The following is a 12,533-nucleotide window of genomic DNA, read 5'->3' as shown; positions in this document are numbered from 1 at the left end:
ATTTTAAAGAAAGCAAAACATGCTTTTATATTTCAATGTTACTGTAACTGAGTTGTGAAAAAACAACTGATGCCATATTCTTATAATTTGGAAACTTACAAATAAATTATTTTATGGAGGTAAGGATTACCAAGGTTAGAAGTTTGGAAGACCAACCAGCTCAGCCTTGGCTGAGCATACTGTGAATTTGAGGACTTGTTTGTGCAAAGAAACCGACTGGCATTGCTTCTGTAGGAAGGAGGTTTTGTGAGGTCATAGCTGTTTCTGAAGGGCTGTTCCCCACTGGTGACACTGGCCTGTGGTGACTGTTTTTCTCAGCGTAGGCAACTGTAAATAATGCCTGTATTGCAACGTGAAGATAACGTTATGTAAATTTTCATGTTCTCTTGGTGGTATTACTTTGGATATCAGAGTTTTTTGATTGGAGAAAGAACAATATGGCTAGGATGTCATATATAAAAGACACCTCTTAAGTAAAAAGTGTTATTGGTTACAGTGCGTACTTAAATTGACTTTAGATATTAAAAGACACTGTGGAGGGGAAGATAGATGCCAGTGTAGTATATACTTAAATCTTGATACTCCATGCACACCTCAAATTAGTGAATTTGTCTATCTCATAAATAAAGAGGTGAGACAGTCATTTTTTCTCTACACTCTAGAAATTATTTGAGATTTATCAGTGAAATAATTAAGGCAAAAAGAAAAGTTTGGGTCTAAATTGAAATACTTTCTATATAATAAAAACCTCTTTGTGAACAGTTTCTATACTACAAACATCTGCATAGATTGAAGTGAACATGATGATTTAAATTTTTTTTAAAGAATAAGTGTTGATTTGCAAATTACTTCAGTGTTAAATCTGGAGAAATGAGTTTAATACACCATTACATTGTAAAATTACGAAGGAAGTAATCCTCAAAGCATATTTTGGAGAGCAAACTGTGATGTGGGATTAGGAAAAGTGCTGCAAATAGCAATATGAGATTCACACAGGGACAGAGGGAAAGAAATAAAAAGCAACTGAAAGTGAGGGAGACGGCATGAGAGGTGATTTTACTGTTTTCCAAAGAACAAAAGAGGTTCCACAGATGGGTAAGGATGCACCAAAAGCCAATACAGTATCCATATCTGGAGGAAAATGAAGAAAAATATGTTCTTCCTCTGCAAAAAGCACGTGATAGTTTGTTTACCATGTTTTTGTAGTTATAATAGAAAGTTGGCAGATTATTTTGAATGACATCTGTGCAGAGGGAAAGACTGGAATGCAGACAGAGAAGGACATTTGTGCTTGTAGAAGGTAACTCTTGAGAAGGACTTTAGCAAGTTGTAGTGCCACATCATTTCTGCCTAAGTGGAGATTTCAGTTGTCCTTTTTTAGGAAGAAGCTCTAACTATTCACAGACTTTAAAGAGCAGTGGCTAAATCAGTACAAATAGTTCAAGTACCTTTAGAATCAGTGTTGTGACCTTAAAGGGCACAATTTTTAAGTGTTTCGTCAAGAGTTCAATGGCTACTTCATGCAACAGCCACTGTTGAGATGATGCTTTCTGGAGAAAAATAATGTTCAAGAAGAAGTGGTTTGAGTAAAAAATAACCTTTTAAAATATTTTATTACCCAGTTCTGGAAACTGCATGTGTTTATTTCTTATTTTACTTCATTCAAAATTACAGGAAATAGAAGATGCTTATGGAGAAGATTTTTATATGTATATTTCTTCAGAAATTCGTATTAACCATGTAATAGAGAACTTACTGCTACCCAGTAACTTTCAAAAAATAGTTTTTAAAAGTTTTTTTTAAAAAATCTGAATTGAAAGATGAGTTTAATTACCTCAACAAAAGCTGCTATTAGTGAAGCTCACGTTTTCCTAGCCTAAAACACTTTGCTTTTTCTGCTTTGTTCTCCTTGCCAAAGCATGAAGGATTTTGAAATGGGAGGTGTTTTATTGACCAATGTCAGAGTAATCAGATTAATACCTAGTATTTTTAGTATGTATATATGAATTGATGGTAGATAGGATCAGTAAGTAACAGAGCTTAAGACAGTGCATGTTTTATGCAAAAGACAACAAAACCCAATCTTAGTCATTGATTCTTTTGATTCAGGAGTTTTAACATCAGTGTAATGTGTTAGGTTGAGTAATTAGTGATTTGATGTTAAAATGTATGAAAGCATTAGATGTATTTCAGGAAAATGGTAATTGTTAGGAATATGTCTTCATGCAAATTACACCAGCAGGAGGTATATGTGTGTTAAAACCAGCGATGCAGTGTAGGGTAGTTTTATTCCTGATTCACATGTTTGAAGGCTAAAGCTTAGGAAGTTACAGATACTGGTGAAACAAGAAAGTCATTTGAATACACACCTTACTGCAGAAATTGTACTACTCATGTGCAGTGTGTAGGCCTAGTAAAAAGCTAATTATGTGTGAAGATGAACTTATTTGTATCTACTGTATTTTTTTTTTTTTTTTCTGTTAGGAAGATACATAATGAATGAACGTTGTCAAACCTGTTTTTATGAATAAACCTTGAAATTTGGAAGAATCCTTGCTAAGCAGAGTTACCAGCAATCCCACAGCTTTGTTCGTCCCCTGGTTACAAAGCAAATGGGAGAGTGTAGTCATGGAAGCTGCAGTGATATTAAATAAGAAATGAGTTCAGGTTCAGACTAAAGATGTAGAGATGGAGGGACTTGAGACCCAAAACAGAGAAATACCTTTTTCCATTTGGAAAAAATAGTTCATCTACTAATAAATCTCTTAAGGAAATAGAATGTCAGAACTAAGAGGCAGCTGTGCAAGCACTGAGGTGGATTAATTAGGGGAAAGTTCTGTATCACCAGCTTTTCTAAATTAAGTATTGAGAGAAGTCCTGTTGCAGGCAGAGTGACCAGGGACACACATTCCTCTAGGACATGTTGGCATTGAGGTAAGGAATACTGAAGGAGCCAGCAAAGAATGTTGTTCCTAACTGTGATCTAGAATTGTTTAGCATCTTTGTATTTGAAAACAAAAATTCAGTCATGGTCTTGTATCCAGGACCTTTATTTCTTATGGAAATAAGCTTTTGATGCAAGGGTGAGAGGAGCCAGGTAAGAGGCTCCAAGTATGTGTTGTGCCTTCTTGGATGGAATGATTCCAGAGAAAGCTCTTGCTATTATATTTAGAACTAGTTCTATTATATATAGAACTACAGAATAGTTCTATATTTAGGACTATTTAGAACTATCTTAGAACTGGTCCGTAGAACCAAGACCTCTAAAAGGAAAAGGGAAGAAGAGACTGCTACTGAATAAGCTTCTAGGAGCTGAGGTCTGTGTCCCTTACTAAGGCTTGGTCACGTCTGCACTAGACCTGATCTGCAGTAGCAGACTTGTCACTGCTGCTTCTGCAAGCAGTAGGCTGCTGAAAAGCCTTATTTGGTGTTAGTAGATGAAATTGTTGTAAAATTAAATGAAATTTGATAAATTAACTAGAGCATACCAAGTTCAGCTGCAGCTGTCCTGTGATTTTCTTTTTTGTACTCCTCTTTCTTTCCCATTTGTGAAGTTTGCTTAGCTGTGACAAGGTGTTCTCTAACACTTGGAGTGCAGTTTTGCTGTGACCTGCTCTCTCCTTAAGACACTCTGTTTAGATAAAATATTTTGAATCTTTATCAGTCATTCGTACTTGAGCACTGTTGAAGGTCCAGTTTCTCCTGCTTTGAAAGCAAGTCCATAGTCTTGATGCTTAATATTGACAAATTCTTTTACCTGCTACTCTCTATTATTCTCACTGAAGGACAAAGTGGCCTTACCCTTTAAGTAAATAGTTGTCAAGATGTTGAAGCTGTGAGGTAGCTTTAGATTATTTCTACCTTTTCCCAAATTATCACATCCAAAATATGGGCATCTTTAGGTGAGAGTTTTTTCTTTCACATTGCCAGAGTTGCCAATAATAAGTACGCATTTTGGTTTTCTATATTTGTTTATTTAGCAAAACATTGGTAAAACCAGGTTTTGGACCTTCACTTCTTGTACTGAAGCAGAGAGGTACAAGCAAGAGAATTTAGCAAGTGCAGACAGAATATTTACCTCTGGGAAAAAAATCCAGGATTTGCCTCCTGACATGTAGCTTTTACAAATGAATTGAAGATGGGAAGAATTTCCTTTGGTGTTCTATATGTGGGTGATGCTGAAATCTTCTAGTAATGATAAAATTTTTAGTAACATAATAACATAGTAATACTTATGTAATAGCTTTGACTGCCAAAAATGTGTATCCTAAATCCAATGCTAGTGGTTTTTAATAGAGTCTTCTAATTAGGACCTTTTCCATTTAAGTTGATAAGCCTGTTTGATGTTGGTTGATCTTATTTCAAAAGGAGGAAAAGAGTGCCTGTTTGGTAAGAATCCATTGTTGCAGGTGTTTGTTTATATTATGTTTGTACAGATATTAATAGCTTTGCATGGATTTTCATTCTGCTTTTGTGCAAAGTAGAAAATGTATGTCTGTCTTACCTTAGTGGAAATAAAAGTTTAGAACTGTTGCAAACCGTGAGTTGATGAAATAAGATTAAGATTTTCGAACCATTCTTGCCATAGGTAGGTGACTATAATTAAGGTAAAGCAGCTGATGAATTCTGCAGTAGGCTGTAACTTGCGTCACAACTGTTGTAACTATTTCTCTGTAAATTACACGTGGAAAGATCTGAGATGCTGACAGTTCAGCATCAGTCATCACTGGTGACTTGTGAGGAAGTAAATCTCAGGCAAACTGTTTATCCAGGGAGTTAATTCTCTAAAGCAAAGTGGCTTTGTCACAGGTCCTCCCTCCACACCCGTTTCCCTGATGTTCTGTACGGAAAAGGCTTCTTAAAAAGATCTGCTTTCTGATTGTGATCTGCACTTTGGAATATGTCATGAAGAAGTTGCACATACAGTGATTAGTTTGTTTAATGTAGGTACAAGGTATAAAACTTTCTGAAGTGCTTTTTCAGGAGGTGGCTGTGCAGCCAGGCATGGCATGCACCACAGCTGTGATTTCCTGGAATCACTGGCATTGATGAGAATGCAGTAATTAAACTATTTTGTCTATTGTCTTTGCTAAGACCATGAAAAGATGTAAAACTTAAAGCTGATGAGAAATAATGAGTTTCACTGGGACAATTGTAATTTTACAGGCAACTTGATTAGAAATTTATATAGAGGGTGAATTAAAATGTAGATTACAACCCACAGGCCGCTATATTAATTGAATGTTACAGATAGCCTCAAAGTTAGCTCTTGCATGACTTGTGTCCAGGAATCCTAAAGGAATGGACAGCCTTTGATTGAAATAGAGCTTGGGAAAAAGAGAAATCTTAATATTTGTTTTAGCACAACTGTTTAATTTTTGAAAGGAGGGTTGAGCTATGTAGTTCTCTTTATCACACTGCTAGCATGAAGGACCACAGGAAGTGCATTGGTCTTTTATGGGACTCCTGCTCATAGACATGAATGTGTTCCAACCTCACTGCACACACTGCTGCCTCCAAAGGAAGTTGGGAGTGGCTGTGGGTTGCAGAGTGATGATCCTGTATGAACTCATCCTGCTGGTCCCAGTTCTCTGAAGACAGCTGAGTTGTGGACTCTGTATTGTCAGGCCTTGGGCCAGATGAGGTATCATCCCTCATTGCAGAGCTGTCAAAAAAGCAACACAAAAGCTGCATCATCTGCTGTAGCTAATTTGACAGAAAGGCAATAATCTCCCCACATCTGATCCACATTTATTTTGTACAGCTCTGGCTTCCAGAACAACATATATGTAATACAGCCGTCTCCATGGCCAGTCCTGTACTGTACAGACACTGGTCAGTCGTGCCATAAGGATGCAGCAGCTCAGTTTACAGCAATCCATCGACTGTTAATCCAATCAGTCTGTTCTGCTAATCAAATCAGTCAGCTCCGGGAGCATGTGGCAGCAGGCTTATGTGTGCTCTCCCAGGCTCCTGTCAGTGGAGCTGCTGCAGTGAAGATGAGCTCTTGGATTTATATGGTATCCTAGTTAATTTTTTAATGATGCTGTTTGAACTTAAACCATACAATACTTGCTTTTTATATTGTTTTTGATACAGATTTTGATATTCTAGGTGTATGTGTTAAGCTGTTTTTAAAATTTCCCTGCTGGTGCTAACTGCAGTGAGCAATACTCTGACTTGACCTTAAGTCATCCTATGGGGAATTATGTATTTTCTAATAAAATGTGCATACTTAAGATTTTAGTGCACATTTTACAGACCTTCAGGTGTGTTTTGGCATCCTCATCAAATATTTTTTTGAATAACTGTTTTCCCAAAACTACTTTAAGCATGACACTTAATGGTTTTTGTGTGGTATGCTTCTATTTATTAGTTGATTTTTTTTTAGTGTAGAATGCTTTTATTTTACTTACAATGAGAAGTATTTGAATACTATTGTTGACTTCTGGAAGATTTTTATAAATGGAAGATACAACCACTTGTAAGCATTGCTGTTTGATTATGGGGGATCATTTAGGTCCCATTTGTGTTTGAAATAGTTTCCAATTTAAGAAAATGTGACTGTTCACTTGTGGTGCATACATATGTCATATAAGATTTGGGTTTATTCTAGCTTTCTGTCTCTGACTTGGGGAATATCTCCAGTAGTAATTTGGCTCAAGTGGAGAAGATCAGTAGAGTGAAGCAGTTGGTGCTATGACCCCCTACCTCTGCATATTCTGCTGTGCAGCACTTTTATTTTGGACTAGATTTAGTGGAGCCTCTCAGGATCAAATATCCATGCCACTACATGCATTGAAAGTGTTCAGAGGTGTTACTTGCTTGGATCTGTGTGCCCCCTTAGGGGTTGAAGTGTGACAGATGCACTGGTACATTTCCATTTCCAGTTTATATTTCTCCATAAAAAATCCACATCTTGTATACCAAAACTGGTCTGTGAATAAAACCATTCCACAGTAAGCAGGAATAGTGCAGAGGAGGGAAGGATTTGCTTCCAAATTGCACCACTGCTCTGAACAAAACCAGTAATGTAAACATAGCCTTCAGCCAACAGAACAAGGCCTTCTCCTGTAGTTCACAGACAACAGATAGAGTATGAATTCCAATAGATTCTATTCTGTAAACTTTAAATTAATTTAGCCTGACATGAATGTGAGGACATGATGGGAATGCACAATGGATTTATTATAAACAAGACAATACTCATTAACTATATACATGCCCACATGTGGTTATTTTGGTCTTTCTGGTTTTTGTTGCCTTCCCACACCCTGACAGATGTAGCTTTAGTTTAATTTCTTCAAATGTTCAAAGTATGATCTTTTTAATATATATACGTATACAATGACTGAGAGCATGCCTTCTATTGAGTTTACAAATGTACCCAAATTATAATGCTTTAGATTGAGAATGTTGTTTTGAATTTCATGCTTATTTTTATTGACTGAGCTAGAATTTTCATCAGGGATTAAGAATGCATGTCTTTTTCCTGACAGTGAGGTTACTGGACCAGTCCAGCCTATAGGTGTTTGTTGTCCCCTGCTGAGAGCTGCAGTCCCCTTAGATGTGTCAGAAAGTACTGCATATGTGGCTGCTTTCCAAACCAGTTATTTCAGGATGCCTACATTAACTCAGGTATTCTTAATATCTAAACCAGGTCACTTTGACAGACCTACATTAAGGAATAATTACAGAAGAAGGTGTGCTGACAGATGGGGAGGAGCTGCTGTCTCTGAGTACAGGACAGGGAGGAGGAGTTGCAGTGTTGCCATTTTCACCTGGTGCAGCTGTAGCCAGACAGCACTTCAGCCTGCAACCATATATTGCTTTTGCTTGTTGGTTGGTTCATTTGTTGGGATTTTTTTTTTTTTTGTGTAAGTTCTGTAAAATTTAATTGCTAATAAAAGCAATTAAAATCCTCAGGGAAGGAGAGCAAGCATGAACCAATTTTACCACGTTCATGGAAAGAAGTGAAATTTACCGTTTTACAGATTGGAAATCTCAGGTATAGTTGTGGTGGGTGGGATTAAAATTTGTGCATTTTAGCATTGGATCCTACCTCTGAGCAGCTAATTGTTTTCCTGTCAGTTCTTCTGCTGCCTGAGTTTTTGAGTGTCATTGATCAGTACCCCCCAGGTGGGGAAAGTGATAACTTAGCTTGCTAAAATAAACTGGGGAATGTTATTTTTTTTTGCCACCCAGGTAGTTTGCTTGATAACTTTCCCTCACACGTGTTTTTTCTTTCTTTTTTTGTGTTATTTTTTCTCTTGTTGTGATTCTTCTAAAACACTTGAAAACTAACCATTAATGGCAAATCCTGCAGTACAGAGCCTTTTAATTTCTAAAAATAAGTATTACCCCATGGCACAGGGCATGGGACATTGTAGAAATGGTAGTGGTCACAAAGTACTAGTCAGCTTTTCTAGTGTGATTGTGGCAAAGGATGTATCTTGCTCCCAGCCCTGGATGAGAAGCACTTAAGCAGCTGTTACCATCAGCAAAAGTATTGAGGTAGAATATTCCTGAGCACTTTTTCGAGTGCTTCTAGGAGAGTCAGACTAACCGAACTGAGTCAATCCAAAAAAAGAGGTCCCTCACTAGAGCTCTGAAGCTGCATGATAAATTGTGTATCACAGGTTAATTGTTGTAATTTTTGTGCTGTAAATAAAAAATGTGTTCAAGAAAAAATAAAGGGTCACAAAAAAATCCTTTTAATCAAAAAAGGCACTGTCAAAGTAGGTTTTGTTGCAGGCTTGGACAATACAGCTAAATATAACTTTTCTTTATGCATTTCTGCTTGCTCCATAAATCATCAGGTTAAGAATGGATTTTGTGTCTCCTGTTCTAGAGTTCATCTGTTATCTCTGCGAGGTATCTTTCTTTTGGATGAGAGGGATGGCTTCCTACTTGAAAAGGGCATGTCCTTAATGGGTGGCCTTTCAGTATGGAAAGAGTGGTAGAACTTTGTGCTCAGTAATTGATGCTGTTCGTTACAAAGATTTTGTACTAGAGAAGAAAAATACCTTGGTAATAGTAGAGACCTTTCTCTGAGAATTGTGCTCTTAAAGTCTATTTTAGAAGGTCAGGAGAGGCAGAGAGGATAAGCAAGGCTATCAGTAACTGCTTTTTTGACAAGATAGGAAGTTTGATTCATGAGTTTGTTCTTAGTTTTTAATTTAGCATTTCTGACTTAATATTTGAAGGTCTTTTTACTCAGTCTCTACTAACATTGAAGGCATGTTCTCCATCGTGAGTTTCTTCAACTCTTGGAGTTGTATTTGCTTGTAAGGTGTCTTTAAATAGTTTCATGGAAAAACAAGTTTCATTTTTCTAGTTGCATGGTTTTTTAATCCCAGTAACTACTGGAAGGTTAAATAATCAGAATAAAAATAGTTGAAATGTATTTTTAGATTTTAAATAAAATTTGGACAATTTATATTGCATGTGTCTCTATAGAATGTATTGAACTGATTAACAAGGCAAAGGTGGAGCTTGTTTGCATTTGGTTCTTATTTTTGTATTGTCGATTTGGGTGATTTTTTTTTAAGACCTGTGCAGACAGAGCTGAGCAACATCCTGATGACACAGTACAACACCTGCAGGGTATCACATGCAGTTGTAGGGTATGTCCTTGTGTTGCTGCTAAGATTAATAATAGTAATCATTTACCCTTACTGTTGAAAACCAGGGAGTACATTATGATAGCATGCCACGTGTAAAATTGAGATGCACTCTTAAGAAAATCTGTTGTCAGCAGCCACGTGATTTGGTAATGAATCATGTACCGTATCTGTACACGTTTATATGTGCACCATACATACTTCTGTTTTCCTCTGTCGTGGTTTGAAAAGCAAAATGAGTGAAAGGCTACAACCCAGGACATCCTCCCATGCTTCTAAACTGTTCTGTAGACATTCCATTTGGTTAATACCACTCCAGTAAATGTCACTCTTTCTTCAGAGGTTCTTCTAGGTAGGTGTGATCTTGGCTTCTATGCATGGTTTTTGTTCATGAAAGGCTGGGAGTTAAATTAATAAGTAGTAGTCCAAACCCCAAACACATGCCTTTTTTAAAATTATTATTACCAAAAAGAAGAGTGTGATGAGTAAGAAAGCTGTATCAGTCCCATAACTGAAATGAAGTGGATGGAGGATTTACCAGAAGAATCAGCCTGGGTAGGAAAAAAGAAATAAAAAAGAGGACACCCTAAGACTGGCCTTGCACTTATATCTTTTTCTGTAAAAGAATTCCCTTTCCAGAGGATTAGCGTGATTGGCATAAGTTTTAGTCTGAGGCATGAGCCTCTGTTCCTGCAGCTGCTGCTGTCTGCCCTGCCTGCTTTACCCCAGTGCCTGAATTCCTCCAGCCTGTGGGTCCCACATGCAGTTGCAGAATGTGCATGCTTAATACTTGTGACATAAATATCATCTCTGTTTGCAGATGAGTGAGGCATGGTAATTTGTTCAAGTATGTGTATCAAAGGCTCTGGCAAAAACAAATTCTCTGTTTTCACTAGAAGCCTCTAAAAAAATTGTCTGAATTTGCCCCAGTTGCTAAGCTGTTCCATAGTGTCCCTGGTAGCTAAAGGTTAGCTCACTGTAAGTAAGAGATTCTCACATATGCCTTATGCTAAGCAAGCAAATTATTCAAACAATATCAAATTGATAAGTTTGGTAAGGTAAACACACTGTATTTATACAGCATGTTTAAACACTACTTCTGTATTGAGAGAGGGAAATCATGTCCACATTGAGGTTGGTGGTGCAAGAGCTTCTCTGAGCCAATGCTGATTGTCAATTTTAATATATCATATTCAGATTCTTGTGCATGCACAATACTTAGTGAACAATTTTGGTATTCTGGAATATGTTTTTGAGATAAAAGTAACAGTCTAAAGTTTAAAGTGAAGGATTTCCAGTCAGCAGTGAAGGACTATAATACTATAGAGCTACAGTACAGAATTACAAAACTATAAGACTGTAATCTCTCTATACTTAACAAATTATTTATGTGCGGGTCACTCTCTTGAGTTGTTTATCTGCCCACGCCTAATGCTTACTTTTGCTTTTTAACAGGTAGAGAGAATTGTTGACAAGAGGAAAAACAAGAAAGGAAAAACAGAGTATTTGGTGCGATGGAAAGGATACGACAGCGAAGATGATACGTGGGAGCCAGAACAGCACCTTGTCAATTGTGAGGAATATATACATGAATTTAACAGACGCCACAATGAAAAGCAGAAAGAAAGCACATTAACCAGGACAAACAGGACCTCTCCAAATAATGCCAGAAAACAAATTTCTAGATCTACCAATAGTTCTTTTTCAAAGACATCTTCTAAATCTTTGGTTATGACAAAAGAACACGAGTCAAAAAATAGTCAACTTTTTTCTGCCACACAGAAGTTCCGGAAAAACAATTCACCGTCGCTTTCTGGACGTAAAAATATGGACCTTGCAAAATCGGGTATTAAAATCCTAGTGCCCAAAAGTCCAATTAAGAGCCGGACAACAGTTGATGGGTTCCAGAATGAAAGCCCAGATAAAATGGACCATATAGAGCAGGATCAAGACGACTCTGTAGCGCCAGAAGTAGCAGCAGAAAAACCTGTGGGAGCTTTGTTAGGACCTGGTGCAGAGCGTGCCAGGATGGGGAGCCGACCAAGGATACATCCATTAGTGCCACAATTGCAAGTGCCAGTAACAGCCACAATTGCATCAGCATTAACAATAAATGGAAAAGGTAGGTGTACGAGTTGTCATTTTGGTGATGATTTTTCATTTGACTGGGGGGGGCGTTTTTTGCTGTTAAGATGCAGAAAAATTACCCACTCTGTTTCAGCCATGCTAAATCGAGTCTGGAGAACTTCACTTTATTTTACATAACTATATAACTACAAAGCCATTTGGAATTTTACCAGCTTTTGGTTTCCTTGCAGAGATTCATTGGTATTTGTGTTTTCAGAATCACCATAAGTTACATCTGTGTTTGGCTTGACATTGTGTGGTACACATATAGTGTACCATTTCCAGATATTACATCATTGCTTTAAGGTTATTTAAATAGGTCAAATTTGATATGAATATTAGAAACATTAATTACAGGACGAGATGAATGGTGTGAGCAGGGATTCTTCATAACAGTTTATATATTTTGTTATAAATATTGCCTGGAGAGAAAACCAGTGAGTGTGATGTTGCTTAAAAAAAACAAAGTTAATAAGCTTTGTTTCTGTGAAAATTTGAGCCAGTTGTGGAAATAGATATGCCTTCTGCCTGGATTAAAATTTGTGTTCATTATATTTTATCAATATTTTGTTGTTTATACCTCATTTGATATTAAGCACTTATTTAGGAGCGATGTCAGGCTTGCTAATACCTCAGTAGATCGCTGATCAATTTGTACTGTAAAATTTGTGACCCCAAAGTAACCCAGACTGCTTTTCTAGGAGGGAGCTGTTTGTCCCCCATCCAGCTGAGACCCTTGTTTAAGATTTCTTGGTCCTTATTGTTGTGCCCCAAACCTTTGTT

At 37.1% G+C, this 12,533-nt stretch overlaps 1 protein-coding gene across 1 annotated transcript in view; it reads left to right on the top strand.

Moving 5' to 3' along the window:
- The window catches only part of CDYL (chromodomain Y like), a 106,414-nt gene that overhangs the window by 35,888 nt on the left and 57,993 nt on the right, over window positions 1-12,533 (top strand). Inside the window, exon 2 of the mRNA XM_083855780.1 lies at window positions 11,079-11,745. Within this exon, the coding sequence (XP_083711906.1) occupies window positions 11,079-11,745 (667 nt within the window). The remainder of the gene's footprint in view (window positions 1-11,078; window positions 11,746-12,533) is intronic.

Source organism: Zosterops lateralis (assembly GCF_965231275.1).
Source record: "Zosterops lateralis genome assembly, chromosome: 1".
Taxonomy (NCBI): domain Eukaryota; kingdom Metazoa; phylum Chordata; class Aves; order Passeriformes; family Zosteropidae; genus Zosterops; species Zosterops lateralis.
This window is presented reverse-complemented; position numbering and strand designations above follow the sequence as displayed.